Source organism: Pteropus alecto, unplaced genomic scaffold (assembly GCF_000325575.1).
Source record: "Pteropus alecto unplaced genomic scaffold, ASM32557v1 scaffold88, whole genome shotgun sequence".
NCBI lineage: Eukaryota > Metazoa > Chordata > Mammalia > Chiroptera > Pteropodidae > Pteropus > Pteropus alecto.
This window is the reverse complement of record NW_006494611.1, coordinates 3,638,333-3,661,786: the sequence shown is the minus strand read 5'-3', so window position 1 is coordinate 3,661,786 and position 23,454 is coordinate 3,638,333. Positions and strand designations below refer to the sequence as shown.

General features: G+C 37.5%; 1 protein-coding gene across 1 annotated transcript in view; it reads left to right on the top strand.

Moving 5' to 3' along the window:
- EHHADH (enoyl-CoA hydratase and 3-hydroxyacyl CoA dehydrogenase) overlaps window positions 1-10,372 on the top strand; it is a 45,061-nt gene extending 34,689 nt beyond the window's left edge. The window contains exons 6-7 of the mRNA XM_006925799.1: window positions 1,277-1,618; window positions 9,052-10,372. Of these exons, the coding sequence (XP_006925861.1) occupies window positions 1,277-1,618; window positions 9,052-10,316 (1,607 nt within the window). The 3' untranslated portion in view covers window positions 10,317-10,372. The remainder of the gene's footprint in view (window positions 1-1,276; window positions 1,619-9,051) is intronic.
- The last annotated feature ends 13,082 nt before the right edge of the window (window positions 10,373-23,454 follow it).

The following is a 23,454-nucleotide window of genomic DNA, read 5'->3' as shown; positions in this document are numbered from 1 at the left end:
AGGGCAGAATTCAATACCTTGTGTTGTAAGACTTAGGTCCCCATGTTCTCACTGGTCGTAAACAGAGGGCCATTCCTAGCTTCTAGAGGCCACTACATTCTTTGGTTCTTGGCCCATTCCTCCGACTTCAAAGCCACATCATCACCAATAGGTTGAGTCTTTTTCCATGTTCTGTCTCTCTGACCCTTCCTCATCAAATCTCTTTCTCACTAAAGCTTGGAAAGGTTCTCCTATTTTAAAGACTCATATAATTAATTAGATTGGGCCAACCTCAACAACACAGGGTAATCTCCTCATCTCAAGATCTTTAACCTTAATCACAAATGTAAAGTACCTTTGCCATGTATGGTAATAAATTTACAGGTTCTGAGGATGAGGAACTGCACATTGGGGTTTGGGGAAAGGGCAAAATATTTTTTCCCAGTCTATGGCTTATCATTTTATTTTCTTAACAGTGTTCTTTAAAATATAGAAGTTTTTAATTTTGATGTAGTCCAGTTTATTGATTTATTTTTCTTTCATGGATCATGCTAAAAACACTTTGCCTAACCCAAGGTCACAAAGGTTTTTCTTATGTTTTCTTCTAGAAATTTTTATAGTTTTAGCTCTTGAATTTAGATTCATGATCCATTTTGAGTTCATTTTTGTATATAGTGCCAGATAAGGATCTAAGCTTATTTATTTGCTTTTGCATGTAGATATCAAGTTGTCTCAGCAGCATTTGTTGAAAAAAACTTCTTTTCTCTCTCATTGAATTGTTTCGGCATCTGTGTTGAAAATCAGTTGGCCATAATTTTAAGGATTTATTTCTAAACTCTCAATTCTCTTTCATTGATTTTATGTCTATCCTTGATGAATATCACACTTTCTTTTCCAGGTATTTTTAAGTTTTTTTGGGTTACTACTAGGAATGTAGTTAAAATCATTTGAATCTAAAATATTATTAACTCAGAACTGTTTTCCTTAAACTGACTGACAGATTAATATTCAATCTATTATAAAATTATCTTGACGTTGGAATAAAAGGAAAATGCTGCTTTTATGCCAGAATTAGATAACTTGAAATTGCTTTGGATCTATTAAATTTTTATGGAACTAAGCTGCAAAGATGTCAGAGGCTTTGGTATTGGTGTTACATTAAAAATCTTAATGAATAGTATTTAATTTTCTACTTTGAATTTAAACAGATTATTGTTGTTATTATTATTATTTACACACTTTCCCTCAGTATGAGTAACATTTCCAAAGATTTGATTTTCTTTCTTATTTACTTCAGATCAACCTCTAGAATCCCGTAGACTCTGCAACAAGCCAGTTCAGAGCTTGCCCAACATGGATTCTATTTTCAGCGAAGCTCTTCTGAAGATGAGGAAAGAGCACCCTGGCTGCCTTTCTCAGGAGGCTTGTGTCCGTGCAGTCCAGGCTGCCACACAGTATCCCTATGAAGTGGGCATCAAGAAGGAGGAGGAACTGTTAATGTACCTTTGGAAATCAGAGCAGGCGAGAGCCCTGCGATATGTTTTCCTGGCGGAGAGGAAAGTAAATAAGTGGTCAGTTCCCTCTGGAGCATCCTGGAAAACAGCTTCTGCACGGCCCATCTCCTCAGTTGGTGTTCTCGGTACGTGTAAAGGTGCTACTACCACTTTCTTAGGGCCACCAGGTGCCAGTTTCTATACTAAATATATTACATATGTTAGCTTACTTAATTTTCACCCCAGCCCATGAACTATCTTCATTTTATGTGTGAGGCCTACAGATATTAACCTTTTCAACAAGGAGCTAAACACAAGTGATATAAGAGCCTGACGCTAGATCTGTCTGAATCCAGACTCTGGTCATTTTTCATTCATCCCAACCTCTTCCCTATATGAATCTCTCACTCTTGGATTTCCCAACGATGATTACTATTAGTACCATGTCTCAAGATGTGACCTGTCACTCTATAGCTAGGTTTTGGAATGAAGTCTCTGTCTTTCTGGTCTCTGGAACCATTCACTTCTCCTGATTCAAAACCACTGTCCTCAAATCCAACTGGACCTTGAAACAGTCTTCTTTCCTCAGAAGCTCGCTCTCTGATTGGCTTCTTTGGGTCACTTTTCTAAGCTTCACTTGCTCTTAGTCTTGGCTCAGGAATGGTCTTTAGTGGATTTTAAACCCTGTGAGATGGGAAATAAAATGTTATATGTTTCAGTTCAATGTCGATCCTCTTTGGGAAGAGGTTCATAGTTTACTAAAAGCATCAACTTTCTTAACCTTCCCCCAGCTCTCTAGCACCCAATTTGGAGGGAAAATGCCCACTCTGCTTCTTTTTAGTCTGTTACCTCAGTCAAGTTTTGGTATAAAACAGCATGTCTTTAATACAAATACACAGTGCTTTTTTCCAACACTGACTGCTCACTTTTGGTTTTTTAAGGAGGTGGATAAATAGAACTATGAGTCTTCCTTTTTTTTTTTTGTATTCTTTCAGCAACACCAATATTTGTTTATAGTTGTATACTTACTTGTTTATTCTTTCCTATATTCTTTCAAGCCAAGAATAATTAATGCAAAATAATTGCAAAACTTAAGTTTATCAGTAGCGCTTATTAATCATTGTTTGAGAGTTTCCCTATTTCTTTTTTTGTGAGCCTTTTAAAAAGACTTCAAGTTTGTCTGGCATGGAATGTTTAAAAGTTTGAAGTTTTTTTTTTTAAAGTGTACCCCACATTGTTCTGAAAAATACTCGAAAAATATTTTAAATATTTTAAATATGCAAAAAAGATAAAAATTAACTGAGAATTTCTCCCTTATTAATGTTTATCCCCATACTGGTCTACATCTCATCTTTGTGATATAGTCTTCCACTGTGCCCTGTGTCCTCTGGAACTTTATTACAACCTCATCTGCTTCACTAATGGCTCCCTACTCTGTCTTCTGCCTGAAACCTGGCTTAACCTGGGCACCTGCTTCTCCTGCAGCCCTCTCGAGAGAATGGTACTGCTTCTTCCACACTCCACGGACCCCAGTGTCACTTCCCAATTCCTTTCTCATACTATGAGTCCTTGTAGGACACTCTCCTTTGTAGTTCTGCCATCTGGTCTTATCTCTCTATCCCTCTTCATTACTGTCATTACTTCCTCTCATTTCCTGAAAATTTTGGTACCTGGCCCACAGTTATCCACTTTGGCCCAAATCCTGCTGCCATCCTAATTGTCTTCATCATCTGCATGGATGGTTTATCAAGCCCTGTTGCTTTGGGTTCCTTTGCATCTTCCAGTGGCATTCACCTCACTTCACTTCCACCACCCACATTTATGGCCTCACTATAGGTCTTGTCTTCACCATGAACATTTATCCACCTCTGATATTTGAAATCGCACCTTTTCACCCCAACCTTGTATCTTTTTATATCTCTTAGTTGGTTATTCTAACTACATCCATAACTTCAGCAGCAACCCTTACCTTTACTTTCTTCTCTATTCAGCTTTAATTTCTAGAGTCATTTCTTCAGCCACTCTCTTGCCGATGCCCTCAAAATTCACAATTCATTGCCCTTCTTCTGTGCCCCCTGACAAAACCGCCAACCCTGATAATTCCAACTCTGCACTTCTGTGAGCTCATGCCCGGGCTTCTCAGGTCAGATGGGCAATCAGGAGGGGAGAAGGCTGCAGTTGACCAAAAAGTACAGAACCATTAGTTAAAGAACCCCTTAGTCTTTATTTGCTTCTCTCAGTAGAAGTTTCTGACCAAATTTAATTCCAAGGCAGTTAAAGGCAGTAATTTGGTAGGGGAGCAGGACTCCTTGCTCCTGTCTATATGAGGAAAAATTAGGAAACTAAATTCAGTATAAATACAGTATGTACCTAGGAAAACATAATAACCAACAGTGAAAAGCTTGGACCTTTAGCCCTTTATTTTGAGACCACAAAGTTGTGAGAAGAGAAGTTAGGAGTTAAGGACTTTTTGAAAGAAATGTGTATAGTTGGCCCTTAAACAACACAGGGCTTAGGGACACCAAGCCCCTGAGCAGTCAAAAATTCATGTAAAGCTTTTGACTCCTCCCAAAACTTAACTGCTAGTAGCCTACTGTTGACCAGAAACTTTACTGATAACATAAGCAGTCAATTAACACATATTTTCTATGTTACATGTATTCTATACTATATTCTTACAATAAGGTAAGCTAGAGAAAATATTATTAAGAAAATCATAAGGAAGAGAAAATACATTTACTGCGTTTATTGAACAAAACCCACATATAAGTGGACCTGCACAGTTCAAACTTGTGTTTTCCAGAGTCAATGGTATTATGTTTTCACACATATTTTATCTCTATGATTAAATCAAAAGTGTCATTTTATAGAACTAAACTAAAGAACATCTAAAACTATAGTTAGGACACTTCTAGAAAGCACTAATCTGCTCCACTCTTGTGATAGGGATTATGAGTTGGTTTGTAGCCCCAGTGAACCTTCAACAGACCTGCTCTGAGAGGTGAGCACTGAAGAACTGTACTCTGTCCTCACAAGATGGCTTTCCTTCCCCGCTCTGTTTTCAATTCTGAGATATCACTTACATTATGTTACAGTTTGCAAAGCACCTTCACCTAACTTCTTATTAATACTTATTGTCCCTGTGAGAGCATAACTTCTACAATGTTAGAAATTTTATATGAAGCTTGGGACTGAGAGCTAAGAGGCCAGGATTTTGAACCCACATTCTCCCTCCCTTTTACCCAGGCTAAAATTTAGGATCACAAGTTGGTATAGAAGTGAGAGCTAGTAAGCCTTCCTGTTATTGTGAAAAGCAGATGTTTAGCAAATTTGGAAAACTAAATGTTTTTAATAACTTAATATATTTATTTATTTAATTATGTGTTATACATAATTTTAAATAATTTAAGAAATTCTGAAAATTAAATAATTATATTCCAGAGAAATGAAATTAATGATTTCTGATGACTGATAATATTCTATATTCAAAACCAATCCCCAATATGAATTATGGAAGAGATATATACAAATGGCTTTCACAAAGCTGTTTTTTCCATACTGGTTTGGTTAGGTAACAGATACCCTGCTTCTATAACAGATAATCTCAGTGGCTTAATCTAATAAAGCTTTATTTCCTGGGTGCTCCACTGGGTCATTCTAGGACCAGCTTCTTTCCAGCTAGTGGCTCTGCCATTCCCTTGGACAAGGGTCAGCAAATTTTTTCTGTAAAGTGCGAGGTAGTAAATATTTTAGGCTTTGTGGACCATATGGTCTCTGTCGCAACTACTCAGTCCTGCCACTAAGCACAAACACAGTCATAGACAATACGGAAACAAATTAGCACAGCTGTATTCCAACAGAACTTTACTCATAAACATTGACATTTGAATTTGATATAATTTCATGTGTCATAAAATATTCTTCTTCTTTTGTTTTTTCAACTATTTACAGTGTAAAAATGTTCTTAGTTCACAGGCAATACAGAAATAGGCTGTGGGTGAAATTTGGTCTTTAGGATTTTCTCCAAGCCTCAGAGTTATTCTCTTTGGATAATAATTACGGATCTTGTAGGGGATTTTACGGGTCGATCGTAGATCCCATATCCCCACCCTCCACCATTTTATTGTTCAAAATTAATCACAAGCCCAACCAGGATACAAGTGATGTGGAAATATGGTCTCTAACATGTCCAGGAGGAAAATGAAATGGTATCAGGAAGGAATAGTAACATCTTTGCCATCCAATAATTTTTCTATATTTTTTATTCTTCTTGCCTTTGCTAAAACATTACTCCTTTTCTTTTTCCCTTCTCCGACCTAGATAGTTTAATTTCCCCAATTTCACCTATTTCAAAATGATAGTTTTTCAAATATTTCTTATTGAAGCTTTTCTTGATTTATGCAACCAAATATAATCTCTTTCCTTTGAATCACCAAAGAAATTTAACCTTTCACATCACTTACTTTACCTTATAGGATGAATATTTGGGAACTTTTCTTCCTCCCACCACTATATTCTAAGCTCCCCAAGGACTGATGCTTTTCATGTTTTTTAACGGTTCTATTGAGCTATAACTCATATTCTATAAAATTCGCCCTTTTAAAGAGTACAATTCAATGTAAAATGGTGCAGCTGCTGTAGGAAACAGTATGGAAGTGCCTCAAAAATCGAACTATCGTATGATCTAGCAATTCCATCTCTGGGTATATACTCAAAAGAATTGAGAGTAGAGATTCGAACATATATTTGTGCATCCATGTTCATAGCAGCATCATTCATAATAGTCTAAACGTGGGAACAACCCAAGTGTCCATCAGTGGGTGAATGAATAAACAAAATGTGGTATATACATACAATGGGATATTAGCTTCAAAAAGTTAGGAAATACTGACACATAGTACAACATAGATGAACCTTGAGGATATTATGCGAAGTGAAATAAGCTAGTCACAAAAGAACAAATTCTATATGATTCCACTTATATAAGGTACCCATAGTAGTCAAAATCATAGAGATAGAAAGTGGAATGGCTGTTGACAGTGGCTGGCGGAAGGGAGGAATGGGGAATTGTTTAGTGGGTACAGACTTTCGGTTTTGCAAGGTGAAAAGATAGATGGTGGTGCTGGTTGCACAACAGTGTGAATGTACTTAATGCCACTACACCGTACACTTAAAAATTGTTATGATGGTAAGTTTTATGTTATATGTATTTTACCACAATGAAAAAATTTTTTAAGTACATAGTAACAATGTCACCAAAAAAATGTATGCTTCAGTAAGTTTTTTTTTTAGATATTTACAAAGTCATGCAACCATTGCCACGATCAACTTTAGAACATTTTCATCAGCCCAAAAAGAAAACTCGTACCCACAACCATCATTCCCCATAGCCCTTCTCCCCAGCCCCTGGCAACCACTAACCTACTTTCTGTCTCTCTGAATTTGCTTAATCTGGACATTTCATATAAATGGAATCATACAACATGTAGCCTTTTGTGTCCAGCTTCTTTAACTTAGCATAATATTTTCAAGATACGTCCATATCGTAGCACACATCAGGACTTCATTCCTTTTAATGGCTGAATGATATTCCTGTTTGTATATAGCACATTATGTTTATCCATTCATCAGTTGATGGACATTGGGGTTGTTTCCACCTTTTGGCTATTTTGGCTGTGCAGGTCTGAACATTTATGTACAACTATTGTGTGATCATATGTCTTCAGTTTTCTTGGGGATATATGCACACACACACACATACACACACACACACACACACACACACACACACACACACACACACACACACACACACACACACCCCTACCTACCTACTTACCTAGAGTAGAATCGCTGGATAGTATGGCAACTCCATGTTTAACCTTTGAACCACTTCCAAACTGTTTTTCAGAGCAGCTGCACCTTCTACGATCTGCTAGCAATGTATCAGAGTTCTGATATTTCAACATCCTCACCAGAACTTGTTATTGTTTTTTAAGTTATAGCTAACCTAGTGAGTGTGAAATGGTAGCTTGTTGTGGTTTTGATTTTAATTTCCTTAATAACTCCTGATGTTAGGCATTTCTTTATATGCTGATTGGGTATTTGTATATCTTTTTTGGAGAAATCTTTTTTAGACCCTTTGCCTAATTTTAAATTGACTTGTCTTTTTATTGTTGGGTTGTAAGAGTTCTTTGTATATTCTGATATAAGTCCCTTATCAGATATATGATTTGCAAATATCCCATTCTGTGGGTTCTTTTCAGTTTTTTTATGGTGTCCTTTAGAAAATAAAAGTTTTAGTTTATCTATTTTTTTCTTTTGTTGCTTATGCTTTTCGTGTCACATCTGAAAGATCACTGCCTAATCCAAGGTCATGAGATTTACTCATAAGATTTTTATTGTATTAGCTCTTACTTCAGACTGTTATCCATTTTGAGTTAAGTTTTGCATGTGGTGTGGGGTAGGGGTCCAATGTCATTCCTTTGCATATGGATATCCAGTTGTCCCAGTACCATTTGTTGAAAAGACTATTTTTTCCCCATTGAATTATTTGCAACCCTTGTCAAAAATCGATTAGCCATAAGTGTATGAGTTTATTTTAGGACTCTCAGTTCTATTCTGTTGATCCATGTCTATCCTTATGCCAATACTGCACTGTCTTGAATACTGTTGTTTTGTCATAAATTTTAAAATTTGGAAGGCTAACATGTTTTTAAATATTGTTTTGGTAATTCTAGATTCCTCGTATTTCTATATGAATTTTTGAGTCAGCTTGTTAATTTCTACAAAAAAAAACAGTTGGATTTTTGATAAGGATTGCATTAGATCTGCAGGTCAATTTGGGTAGCATTACTATCTTAACAATATTAAACCTTCTGATTCATGAACATAGGGTTCTGTCCATTTATTTAAGTCTTCTTTAATTTCTTTCAGTAATGTTTTCTGGGTTTTAGTGTACAGGCTTGCAATTCTTCATAAAATTCTGAAGTGTTTTATCCTTTTTAATGCTATTGTAAGGAGAATTACCTTAATTTCATATTTAGATTGCCTATTGCTAGTATGTAGAAATATAATTGATTTTTCTGGCAACTTTGCTGCACTTGTTTATTAATTCTAATAATGTGTGTGTGAATCCAACTCATTGTTATATCCTCTAGAGCAGCAGTCTCCAACCTTTGTGGCACCAGGGACTGCTGCTCCTATGAAAATCTAATGCCTGATGATCTGAGGTGGAGCTGAGGTGGTGATGCTAGCCCTGGGGATCGGCTGCAAATACAGATGAAGCTTTGCTCATTCACTCACCCACTGCTCACCTGCTGTGTGGCCCGCTCCTTAACAGGCCAGGGACTGGTACCGCTCCTTAACAGGCCAGGGACTGGTACAGCCCTGGGGTTTGGAACCTCTGTTCTAGAGCACTTAGCACAGTGTCTAGCCTTAACTAGTATTTGATCCATTTATATTATTTGAATTGTTCTCTTTAAATGCCACCTTGCCACAGAAGCCTTCCAACCACTGAGTAATTTTCCAGTTCCCAATAGCAGTGAATCATTTTTCTCTCCTTTACTTTTATCTACAGGCTTGGGAATGATGGGTCGAGACATTGTCATTTCTCTTGCAAAGGCCAAGATCCCTGTGATTGCTGTAGAATCAGACAAGAAGCAGCTAGAGATTGCAAACGGCATAATAACCTCCATCTTGGAAAAGGAAGGAGCCCAAATGCAGCAGAGTGGGCACCCTTGGTCAGGACCAAAACCCAGGTTAACTACATCTATGAAGGAACTTGGCAGTGTAGATTTAGTCATTGAAGCAGTTTTTGAGGAAATGAAGCTGAAGAAGCAGGTCTTTGCTGAACTGTCAGCTGTGTGCAAGCCAGAAACTTTTTTGTGCACCAGTACATCACACCTGGATATTGATGAGATTGCCTCTTCCACTAATCGTCCTCACTTAGTTATTGGCACCCATTTCTTCATACCTACTCATGTCATGAAGTTGTTAGAAGTTATTCCCAGTCGATACTCTTCCCCTACTACCATTTCTACTGCTATGAGCTTATCAAAAAAGTTGAAAAGAATTGGAGTAGTTGTAGGCAACTGTTTTGGATTTGTTGGGAATCGAATGCTTAAATCTTATTTCGATCAGACATATTTCTTGTTAGAAGATGGCAGTAAGCCAGAGGAGATAGATCAGGTGATGGAAGACTTTGGTTTTAAAATGGGACCTTTTAGAATGTCTGATGTTTCTGGATTAGATGTGGGTTGGAAATCTCAAAAAGAGCAAGGTCTTATTGGACCTACGTTGCCTCCAGGAACTCCTGCCCGAAAGCGTGGCAACACAAGGTATTGCCCAATTCCTGATAGGCTGTGCGAACTAGGACGATTTGGTCTAAAGACAGGTAAGGGTTGGTACCAATATGACAAGCCATTAGGTAGCATTTACAAACCTGATCCCTGGATTTCCAAATTTCTGTCAGAATACAGAGAAACCTACCACATTAAACCACGTATCATTAGCCGGGATGAGATCCTCGAGCGCTGCTTATATTCACTCATCAATGAAGCATTCCGTATCTTGGCAGATGGGATAGCTGCTAGTCCAGAGCACATTGATGTTATCTATATACATGGGTATGGGTGGCCAAGACACAAGGGTGGGCCCATGTTCTATGCTTCCACAGTTGGGTTGCCCACAGTGCTAGAGAAGTTGCAGAAATATTACAGGCAGAATCCTGATATTCCCCAACTGGAGCCTTGTGACTATCTGAAAAAAATTGGCTTTCCTAGGAAATCCTCCTTTGGAAGAATGGCAAGACACTTGGCAAGACCCTTCAGTAGTAATTTGTGATTCAGCCTTCCAGATGATGCCTTACTGCTAGCATCAAGTAATGCTCACTGAATTTCATTGACATTAAATCCAAAGATCCATAAGATTGCTCTGAAATACAAACCAAAGGAAATAATTGGTCATCTAAACCTTCTCTTTGGGTCTTCTGTCTCTGATTCTAATGGGTCAAATATTCACTGCCTCTGAATCTGTCCCTATCAGATAAATTATTTCAATCCCAATGTGTAAACTCATGGTAATACCTTCCTTAATAGTTAAGGAGAGAGCCTCAGGAATAAGTTGAGGTTCACAAGTGCTTTTATCATTGGAGAAATGTCAATTAATAACTGATATAAGCAACTAAGTCATGAGTTCATTTTGACTCCCTCCAACCTCACACACATATCACTGACAGGAAATCGTATGGATCCTTCATTCAACAGTCATTGTGCCTCCCCTGAGCATCTTGCACAGCACTTGACAGACCTATATTCCAGACAGGCGTTAATCCAGCATGAATGCCAGTGATGAAGTTCAGTCCATGGTCTTAGAGGCAGACGTGGTAACCAGAAAGAGGAGCAGGGTATCAAATGCAGAACAGAATTGAAATTGTAGGCAAAACATAGTTGGGAATTGGTGAAGGAACCAAGTACTTCAGACCAGAATGGGGCACTCAGAATATCTTGGCAAATTATGCTTAATATATCACTTCTGTCCAAGGCCCAGTCACATGTGCACTGTTGTGCTTGCTGCTTGCAGGAGGCTCAGTAATGTTTGTTGATAATTTCCTTGAGGTCAAGGGATGTCCACAACCTGGTCTTTCTTTACTCTTCTATTCATGGAGAAATAATAGGCAGTAGGAAGAGTTGCCTTAGTGTAAGAAGGGATCTTAGAGAACATCTAACCTCCTCTGATTCTGCGATAATGATGCTAGTTTTCCTATCATGATAAGCATTTGTGATGTTGGCTATGGAAATGGTTGAATCTTGAAAAATCTAAAATTATTGCAAAACAAATCTTGTGTAGTCTTGTTATAAGTCTTCTTCTCTTTTAACTTTTTTCAGTGGTTAAAAGTTCAGGGGTTGGTCAGCACAAACATTTATCCATAGATGTTTATAGCAGAATTATTTATAATAGCCCCAAACTGGAAACAACCTAAATGTCCATTACTGATGCATGGATAAACAAAATGGAATAGCCATACAATAGAATATATGGCCATAAAAAGAGATGAAGTACTGATACATGCTACACAACATGATGAACCTTGAAAATATTACACTAAGTAAAAGACAATCAAAAAAAGGCCACACATTGTATGAACATGAAATGTTCAGTATAGGCAAATCTATAGAGACAGAAATCAGATTAGAGATTGCCTTGGACTGGAATAATTGTGGGAGTGGAATGCAGAGCGACTGCTAATGGATATAAGGTTTCTTTTTGGGTTAATGAAAATGTTCTGGAGTTATTGTGGTGATGGTTATGTGGTGATGGTTATGATGGTTATGTGAATCTACTAAAAACTATTGAGTTGTACACCATAAATGGGTTAATTATATGGTATGTGAATTATTTAAATAAAGTTGTTAATAAATAAGTAAAAAAATAAACGGGCTCAAGTTGTTATCCTTCAGTATGATGTAAATGAACTGTTTTCACAACATTTTTACCTGCGAACCCAAACAAAATTATCAAAAATTCTCATGGAGGAATCTTGAATGAATATAGTGTAAGTTTTTTATTGTAAAAAACAAAACACCCCTAGAGCATGCCTTGAATTGTAGTTCAATTTACAATAATTTTTAAGATGAATATTGCTGGAGTTTATAAAAATTGGTCCTTGAAATTAAAGACATCAATAGAAAAGATCCCTGAAAGTTGTAACTGTCTCCAAAGTGACTTATTTTCAAATTAATGTAAACACACACACACACACACACACACACACACACACACACACACACATTAACTTTCTCTTCTTGAGAACTTGAGTGGATTTTTTTTGAGTTTTTAAAACTCATTTTCTTTCATTCTATACTGTCCTCTAGATTGGGGCTTTGAAACTAGAGTGTCTATGAATAGATCTTATTATTCAATACTCCCTGAAATTTGATGCTAACATTTGTGTATATGTGTCTGAATGCATTTCTTAGAAGAGATACCATATCTTGCATCGTATTTGCAAAAGCATTTATGACCCAGCAAAGGTTAAGGACCAATACTCTATATATAAATGAAATGGTAAGAAGAAATATGAGTTCATTTATTATTTTATATCAAAAGAGGCAAACCTAATTCTAATTTGTTGGGTCCTACATTGAACAATGGTTAATATGATAAAATCTTTCCAAGATATCCTATCCCATCCTCGAAAATGCACTTAGTTAAAGGCTTATTTTGTTGTTGTTATTGTTAAGTTTTAAAACTACGTTTAAAAAAAAGCTTCTGAATGACATCTTAAAAATGTGTTCTAATGGTAATTGACTTTGATGAGAACGATATATATTAGAAGCACTCTCGAAGTTTTGCCGTAATACTCCAGCTTTAAAGATGAGACTAATGATGTTACTTAAAACGGTAAAGCCACTGTGCAGCTGCAGTTGCTATCCATTTATTCATCTCCAGCAGGAACAGGTGTGTGTGACAGCAATAAAGTGAGAGATCCTAAACTCCTCTGATTAATGATGTTACAAAATTGTGTATGCAAATCATACTCCACAGCACTGTAGAAACCTGGTGTTTTTAGGGTCTTACATTAGTCCTTAAAATAGACACCTATAAATCGGAAATATTGCAGGCTCATTGGATTGTCTGAATCTTTTTGGTAGCCATTGATGAAATTAATATAAATCAAGTCTCTAGATTGTGATTAAAAAACAGCTCACTGCAATAACAGAATAGTCTATTCTTGGGACTATCGGTGCCATCTGCTTATCTCATCAGCTTATATATATATTTGAGATTAACAGACAAGTTACACCACTTCCTGGTAGGACAGCAACATTACACAACTCTGAGGGACACCATTCATACTGTGGTACAAGGGATTGCTATTCACATAGAAATAAGGTGAACAGCACTCCCTAGAGTTGTGCAACACCGGCATTGTTTCCAGAGAACTTTGTGTAGAGATTTCAAGCCTAAAACTCTTCTCTTTATTGCTGTAAGTATCTTTTTAAACAAAAGTTAGTTGACAAAAGTAGAGAAAAAGTCTCCATTCAGATTGATGTCCCCAATGGGACCTAATCTTGTCTGTTCTTCTTTTTATATATATTTTTTCTAGCACCTAGAAAAAGAACATGAAAGAGATGCACAGGCTTTTAATTCTCATTCAAAGAATTTCAGGGCACTTCAGTTGTAATTATTTATTTGTTCTCTTTCACCAAATTTAAAATAGCCTGACAGAACAAATACCTGAAAGCATCTGATAAGATGACATAAGCAGAGCTGATACAATCTATCTTGTGTATCTTTTTCATAATTAGGGTTATTCCACTTTCTCTAAGAGGAAGCAGCTGCTAACAGAAGCAGTTGCTAATTCTAGCCATAATGTGAGATCCTTAGGATGGGATAGGGCAAAAGTTTCTTCAACCAAATCATAAGTGCACTGGATTCCCAGACTGCTGAGGCCTAGAGCGTTCGTTATTGATTTGTAAATTTCAGCAGAAACTGTTGGCTGTTCCCAAATGTTTCTCTTCTTCTGTAGTAATAAACTTCCCGTTTTAGATGAGCATTTGGTTGCTCAAAATACACAATATATTTGTCAGCTTCTCTTGCATCCAGTTGTGAACATGCAACTGAGATCCAGACAATAGGATCTAAATGGAAATGTCACATGACAGCTTTTGGGAAGGTATCTTAAGAGTCAGATGACGTGCATCCTTTGCCCATTTCTTTTTTGTCTATTCCTCCATCTTGCTGCCTGGAACACTGATGTGATGTCTGGAGTTTGACTCACTATACTGGACCACTAGGACAAAGGTCATGCCCTAAGAACAGCAGAATAGAGGCTTATAGAGAGCTTGGTCCCTGAAAACCTCATGAAGCAGAGTTGGCACTTTGCCTTCTAACAGTTATTAATGTGAGAGAGAAATTATCCATCATGGGAAGTCACTGTTACTGTAGGTCTTTAAATACTCACAGCTATTCCTGATCCTAACTAATGCAGATAGGGTCCAAGAGTTAGTGTGTGAAGGGTTTTTCTTGTTTTTCTTTTTCTCAGTATTATGCATAATTCTGATGCTTGGGCAGGTTTGATCATCTGGTCTCATTAAATAGGATTTCTTGCTTTAAGTAAAAATTTTTTTTCCAGTGTGATGTGTTTTTTAACTCCATATCGAATTGCTCATATATTTTTATGTTATGTTTCACATTTAATTGTGGTAGGCAATTCATGGAGACACCAGTAAGAACCTGAGAAAAGGAGTTTAAATCAACATTTAGTAGGAAACAGTTTCACAGCCTACTTAAACCTCAAATTGACTCCTACTTACTTAGAGATAAAAACACAAAAGAAAGTATGTGTTATCAGAAGAAAAGGTGGTCAACAATGGCACAAAGGAAAAGAAGAGCAGTTTGAGAAGCAATATCTCTCTCAGTACTGACCAAAGCAGAGGTGCTGAATCTGGAGTCCACCAATCTTCTGCTCAATAGATCAGAGATCTCCAAAGTGGGGTGCCCCTAACCATAGCAGTGTGAAAAAAGATCCACACAGGTGCAGACAGAAAATATTTCGAATTGCTACTACCACCTATTTTTGTCTAAAAAAGAGGAAATTAATACTTCATGTACGTATGGATACTGTTGTCCTCACCAGGTTGCATCTCAAACAGCCATATGTCAGGAATGAAGTTCCCGAGGGAAGAGGGTGAGTTCCACAATGCGTAGAGGGTGACAGTGGCACTCTCCCTCTTTCATTTGCTTTCAGCATATTGCGAAATATTGCAAATTATGTAGGCTGGGGTAAGCAGATATTTAGATGAAAAGATTTAATTTAATTTAATTTAATATTTAATTTAGTTTAACTAAACTTCACAAAAGACTTTTTGAAAGAAAGTACCTTTAAAAAGATTCCTTGGAAGAAAGCATAGTTGAAGATAATACAAGTAAGCAGGCAAGAGAGAACAAGAAAATGGCAGAGCTGGTAGTTCTGGTATCGGCTTTTCGTCAGCTGCATTGCAAGGTAGAATGATTTAGTCAGATCTGGCAAGAAGCTGGCCAAGAAATTCAAAAATTATCAAGAAGATTATTAGAAATATTGATTTATAAGCTACCATTCATGATGAAAATAATAATATAAAACCATCACCTATTAGCAAAATGTTTTACTGTATAGTTTATTTCATTATCGCATCTGTTATAAATTTCGATTTTATTGTGTTTTATAATGTACATATATATCGATATCATAGTAAAAATATATACTTTATCAACATTCTACGCATTAGAGATGTATGCTAAAAATTTACATTAGGTACTACCCAGTGCAGGAGTGTCAGTGCCGGATCCTCTCGCCCCAACTCTGGGGCAGGGCTCGCAGCTTTAGAGGAAGCACTCCCCAAACATGCACACACTAATCTCTATCTCAGAGTCTGATTCCCAGGGAACCCAAACTGCAACAATGGAGTTACGTGATTGAAAATGTTTGGAAACCAATGATCCATACGCTATCAACTCTCTGGTATGTGTTTTATAGACTTCTTTTGATCTCGCATGTCGTCAATTTTTATAAATATTCTATGTGTGCTAAAAAAGAACATGTATTCTCTGTTTGATGAATATGGGATTCTAAGATCAGGCTTTTTAATTATGTTAGTAAAGTTATCTATATAGCCTTGATAATGTTTCATCTGTAGTTCTGCCCATGCCAGCGTGGTGACTTCTTTCCTTAGCACAAAAAAAACCCTCCAGAAATCCCTTGTGGAAACATTTCCCCTCTAGGAACCAGGCCTTCTACACCTCAGAGTATTAGTCACTGGTACGGGAAGCAAAATTCCCCAAAAGGGTCACTGGCAATAATGATAAATGAGGCCATTGTACTTTCCTCTTTGGTTCCTATAACCCTGTATTTTAACTATTAGGATCATAACACCATATATTTACTATTAACCTAAATTAATAGTTATTAATTTAGGGTGTAAACTGCATCCTGAAGGGTAGTATTCCATCCTCAAGGATATCGTCTCCAAGCTGGCACCTCAGTGGTACCTTCAGAGAGATATTCCATGACTCTGTTAGGAAAGTAATGGTAGCTTCTGGTTGGTGTGGTACGTGATAGGAGTAGGAAATTCTTGGTCTTATGCCCACCTCTGCACCACCTATTTTAAAGTGTGTCCTTTGATCTGGCACTATATTACACAGGCTCTTGTGTCACTGACTCAGATCCTCTCTAGGTCCTTGGAAAATGAAGCCCTGCAGTTGGGAAAAAAACTCACACATAGAATATATGTTAATTCCAGTCAACATGAATCACTGACCTGCTGACCAAAGCATTTTGATGGAATCAGCTTATTACCAAGAAGTTGGTTGGTTTTCTTAGGATAGTAAAGCATCTGGGCAAGTTGTACATTCACCAGCTTGGTCAGCCTTGGAGAATGGAAGTCCATTCTGCTGGGCTCATGAAGAGCTTCCATCCCTTCAACCACGCCTACTCTGTTCATGGCCTACTTGTGCCAGCACTAAGGTAGCCAATGATAGTGTCTGGTTGATGTCAAATAGCCTGGTCACTCTATCTCCTTGGTTGCTTAATTCATCTTCTGTGGTAGATGTTTTCCGGATGGCATTAACGTGTGATGCACAGCTCTTCATACTTTGTTCCCACCCCCATAGGTCCACCCTTCAATTCTCTAGTCTTCTATCTTCCAATATTTCTCCTTCTAGGCCCTGACCAATCACCCAAGCTATCTGTCATTGTCTATATATTCTTACCTCTAGCCACTTCTCTGAGCCTTTCAATTCATTCTTCCACCATCAGTCATGGCAGTTCTGGCATTTCTGCTTCACTAAGTGTGTCATCACTTTCTCTAAGCCTCCAAGAGCCAACCTAGAAGTGTGTTAGTAATGTGTCCTGGAGTCTTTGCCTGGGTGTTAAATTCTGTCTCATGGATTCTCAATAAACTCTCCCTACCATAGTTTGTATTCTGTACCCCTCGATCTGGCACCCTAAGGGTCCACTCCCAAACGTACTCTCCCAGCTTCTGCTGCTAAGTATCGGCTAGGCCTGATAGCTTCTTGAGAATATAAACCCTTTCCTTCCTTAGCAGTCTCAGCGCTTCCCTGAAGGAGTTATTTTGTGAGTTAACTCTAATTGTTGTTCTGGTGGTCAGAAGGGGAATGTATTTCCTTAGCTGGGCATGTATCTTGTAAGACAGAAAACTTTGAATTGCCTTTGAGCAAGTAGGGAGCACAAGTGTTTAGCAAGGAGGGGCAGCCTTCCTCTGCAGGTCCAAAGCGTTCAAGAGAATCTCAGAATTTGAGATTTTCAAATTAATTGACCCAGATATCCTCATTGTAAGTCACAGTGTCCCACTTCTTCCCAATCAAGGCCCTAACCTTGGCACAGCAGAATTGCCATGAGACTTCAACCTTCTCTGGAACTCCATTTCTCTTATAATTAAGTCATGGGCCTGACCCTCTGCTTTTTCTACCCTGTGACTACAGGAGATTTGTCTCAAATGCTGCCAGGGAAGTTCTCTGACATTCACAGTATTCACAGCTGTCTCACATTGGTAATTAAACACCTTAATACCTTTTATTGTGTTTTTCTAGTGCAGCAATAGCCCCCGGCAATGGCCTTCAGACTCTATGTAATTACAGTTTCCTATAAACCTCTCAAATGCCTGAGATATTACTTTCATTATCTTCTACAGTTATTCCATCCCAACTTCTCCACTAATGAAAACTTTAACTTTTGTAGTTACAGCATGCTAGGAGCTATCAATGCTACACTGCCCACCAGTGATGCTGTTTTCATTGCCAATTGGTTGGTTTGTGATCCAGCTCAATAATCCCATTTTAGAGTTTGCTTCCTAGGTCTGCTTCTTTTAGTTAAGTGCCATAGACCAAGTTCTCCAAGAAAAAGACTTTGAGGTAGAGATTTTCATTCAGGAGGTCTTCTGGTAAGTGCCTTTGGGAACAACACCTATGAGGGAGTGATGAATGCAAGACTGAGCAGAAGGAGTTGAACTATGAGACAGACACAGCAAAAGCTTCAGCAGATCCTTGGAGAGTTCTGAGGCTCAGACAGCTCTTCAGAGATGGCTGAAATTGAGGCAAGCCTTTCTATCTCCACCTTCACTTACTTTTGAATGTGGGAGGCATGGAGGGAAGCATGGCCTTGGACAAGGCATCTACCTTCAGCCAAGGTCAAAATCCTTGGAGGAACTAGGTCCTTAGTTTTGCCTGGCAGTCAATACACCCAGTAGCTGAGGAAATAAGTGCCTTCATACAAAAAGGGAGGATCTGAGCAGTGCCCCACAGCATCCAATTCATAGTTTCTACTTTGTAGACATCTGTATTGCTCTCATCACATCTTATCCCTATTTTGGTCATTCACTATAAGAAGCCCCAAACTCCCAACCATCCCTATCACCTGGATTCTCATCCCCATACATTTCTGTACATTTCCTAATCCAATGCCTTGTCTTCCTCAACTTTTCTAATCCTACCCTTGAGTCCTCTAGAATTCACAATTTGCATCAGCAAAATCTCCTTAAGTCTCAAAATGTTCTATGCACATTCCTTTGTCTTCTTGTCCTAAATTCTTAAGGTTTTCAAGGAGGTCTCCAATGAACGGCTTCTCCAGCCATCCTCTGAATAAACTGAGAAATCAAACAAAAAGTAACCATGAGGGCCAAATATCACCTTTATTAGTGGTAGAGTCCAGGTCGAAGGATGTGGTTTTAGGTACATTAACTTGGCAGACTTGATAATATTGCACCTAAGAATTAGACCTTCCCTCGCAGCCACGGCAGCACTAGACTACACGTATGTTCCTTTTTTTATGAAGCCCCAAGTTATGTGGTTTTAAATAATTCTTTATTGCATGCAAATTGTCTCAGGTGTGGTATAATTAGAAGAGAGGGTTGGGGGAGGGAGGGAGAGAGAGAGAGAGAGAGAGAGAGATAAGACTCTCAAAACCAGATAAACGATTATAGAATATAATATGTGTCACATACCAAATGAATAATGTAGAACATTAGTACTAGAATTCAGAGAAGAAGGTGGTCACTAAAAATTTAATGCCCACTATCCTCAAGGAGGCTACCCTGTTACATCCCTCTGGTCCATTTCTCCACTCTTCTAGATGACTATTTCACACCTCCTAGTCTTCCAATTTCCATCACCTCCTCCACCTTCCTTCTCTGCTGATGTCCTTGCTTCCTTCACAGAGAAAATAGAAGCGATCAGAAGAGAACTTCCACAGGCACCCATCAACACATCTACCCACCTCCCTGCATCTGTGCTCATATATCTTGTCTTTCCGTCTAGTTCTGTGAATGAATCGTTTGTGTGCCTATCAAAACCTGACTCCTCCACTATGCTCTAGATACATCCACTGCCACCCACTCAAATGCTCTCTCCCAGCAATCCTCTCCTCTTTGTTCTGCTTCATCAACTTTCCTCTCTCTATGGCTTCTTTCCAATCAGTATATAAACAAGCTGTAATTTCTTCCATTTAGAAAAAAAAGCTTATTTGAAAAAAAATTCTTCTATTTTAAAAAATCTTGATCTTCTCTCCTTCCAGCAACCAGTGCTTTTCTCTTCTCTCTTCACAGTGAAGCTGCTATACTAATTATTCTCATTGTTTCCTGTTGCTTTCCTCTCATATTGTTTTGAACCTATTCCAATCAGACTTCTATCCCCACCACTCTGCCAATACTGCTTTCATCAAGGTCACCAATGACTCTTTTATCGCTGAATCCAATGGTCATTTCCTGGTTCTCATCCTACCTAACTCATCAATCATTCTCTCTTCCTTAAAAAGCTTGCTTCACCTGATTCCAGGGTACCACCATTCTCTTGATTTCTTTTACTTCACAAGCTTCTTTAGTCTCCACTTCTGATTCTTTCTTTCTCTCTCTGACCTCAAAATGTTGGAAAGCCCCAGGGTTCAGTCTTTAAACCTCTTCTTTTGCTTATGTACACCTGCTCTCTTGGTGATCTCATTAGCTTCATAGTTTTAAATAGCATCTGTATACTACAAACTCCTAAATTCACACCTTCAGCCTGGACCTCTGCCCTGTTTGACTGTCTACTTGACATTTACACTTGGATGTCTAATGGATATCTAAAACTTAACATGTTTAAAATCGAGCTTTTGATATCTGCCAGTCTCTCCAAATACAGGTTTCTTCTGCAGCTTGCCCATTCTCAGTAAATAGCAGTTCCATGCCACCATTTGCTCAGAACATAAAGCTTAGCATCATCCTTGATTCCTCTTTACCTCAATCTCCACATCTAATCCATCAGCAAATCTTAGTGGCTCCACCTGCAAATGTATTCAGAATACAGCTACTTATCACTGCCTTCTCTGCTATCATCTGGGTCTAAATTACCTCTCACCTGAGGCAACAGCACCCTAACTGGACTCTCTGCTTCAGACCTTGCTTTACTATGGCCTCATCAACACAATAGCAGAGCAACTCTTCGATTCAAAATTCTCCAGTGGTTTTTCCACCTTATTTAGAATAAAAACAAGATCCTTTACAATGCCACAGGCCCTACATGAACTACCTCATTATCTCTCTGACTTCATCTCCTATTATCTCTTTTTGTCCCAGCCAGCCTGGCTTCCCAGGTGTTCTTTGATTATACCAAGCAACTTCCTGCCCCAGGGCCTTTGCACTTCCTATTCTGTTTACCTTAAACTCATTTCTCTCAGTTATCTGCATAGTTTGCTCCTCCCTTTTTTCCTTAGGTTTCAACCTCACCTTATCAGATGGTCCTTCTCTGACTATCCATATTCAATAGCAACCATTCCCTTCCCCATGCTCCCTATCTCCTGGACTCTGCATTTTCTTTACAGCATAATTACTGTCTGCCATATTATATATTTGTTTATTTGCTTATTTTCTATGCTCCTTCTCCAAATGTAACCTCCTTGAAATCAGACATTTTCGATGTTTTGCTTGTTGTGCCTGAAGCCTAGACTAGTTGCTGGTACACAGGAAATGTTCGATGTTTTTGTTGAAGAAATAAAAATCTTGATTTATCCCTTATCTGAGACTAGCCATTCTAAAATATCACACCTTGTGTTCTGCATGCTGGGAATCAGCCCAGACTATCAACAAACAAACAAACAGACAAATAAACAAAAACAACTAAATAAAAGCTGTAGAAAGATTGCTCATCCATTATCTGTTTAAAAACTGTCTAGTACAGCTTGACATAGGTGATGTAAAAACTAAATTACCATCGGTAACCTAACTTTTGCCTTGTCTACCCAGCCCGACTATAGATTGCATGATCTAATAAAACTTTTCCTGATTTGTGACTTAAATTAAAAATACTTACAAAGAACTAAAAGTAAAACCACATTTTGTTGAACAATTAACAAATTCTCTTTATTTAAGATAATAACATTACATAAAAAGAGGTACAAAATTTTAAAATACTGTATTTGATATTAGAATGTATGAAAATTTGAAATCTGAACTGTTGCAGAAAACATAAATTTTGCTATGTCCCAATATTTTCAGTTATACAACTGGTCCTCAGTAATATCTCATAATGTAGACCGTATGTCAGAAAATAGAACAAACTTTAAGTAAAATTTAAATAAATCGTTCCAAGAACTGGTTATGCTGAGAGTAGATTTTTTTTTTTTTGCTGCACTCTCCACTAGATGGTGCTGCTAAGAAGATTTCTTAAAAATCTCAATGTCGAAGTTCATTTTTAACTAAGCAATAGAATATAATTCATGTTTAATTATAGTTCTCCAATAACATTTGTTTTTATAACTTTAGACAAAATGTTCTGTGGTCTTCTAGAGCTTGTATATGGATGTGATGTGGGTCAGTTTCATAAATAATAGGCAATCTGAGTAGGCGGAAATTGGAGACGGAATTTCAGGGGCAACAGCATTTGAAATTATTAGATTTCCAGTGATCGTCATGTACTTGGCTTCCAATAACCTTTTCTAAACTTAAGAAATTACATAAGATGTACATAATTTTCTTGTAGATATTGTTCATACTTCAAGAGTGAGTATTATAATAGCATTTCAATTTAAAAACCCAATTTCTTATTCTTAAGTGGGTCATGAAAAGCTAGCTTTATTAATTCTTTAAAATATGGGCAAGAGTTTTTAAAATAATATTTGAACAATTGGATTTATGGTCTTTTACACAAAGATATTTTGTCTTTTAGATAGAAACTTCAGGATTTTCTTCGGTGTATAATACAGACTGTATACCGATGTTATAGTATGAGCTATTGGTAAAATATAGCAATTAGTCCACTTGAACATTTCCTAAAGCCACTAATATCAATGGAAAAATGCAACAGATATAGGTAGTCAAATTCTATAATTTGCTGTGGAGTTGAGGATTTTATGGAAATTTGAGGGTCAAAGACCTGTTATTTTATCCTCTGTGGAAATAGAATATTCCTGTGAAATAGCCATTACATTTTCTTTTCTAGATTAAATTTCAACTCCTTTACCTTTTATATATTGATTCTATTTTCCATCTATTTTCCATTCTATTTTCCAAAAGGCAGGATTTAATCATTATTGTTACTTTCTCCTAGTGTTACCAGAATTAGGATGAGAAATGGGAAGTCTCCATTTTAACCACTTTTTTCCAGTTTTCTAGAGATATTGACATATAACATTGTGTAAGTTTAGGTTGGACAAACAGTATATGCATCTACTGTGAACCGATTACCACAATAAGGTTAGTTAACACATCCATCACCTCACATAGTTACCATATATGTGTGTGGTGAAAATATTTAAGATCTACTCTCAGTAACTTTCAAGCATGTGTACAATATGGTATTGTTAACTATGGTTACCATGCTGTACCTTAGATCCCCAGAACATATTGATCTTATAACTGAAAGGCGTACCCTCTGACCACCGTCAGCCATTTCCCCATCCCCAACCACCAAGCTACTCTGTTTCTACAAATTTGTTTTTTTTAGATTCCACATA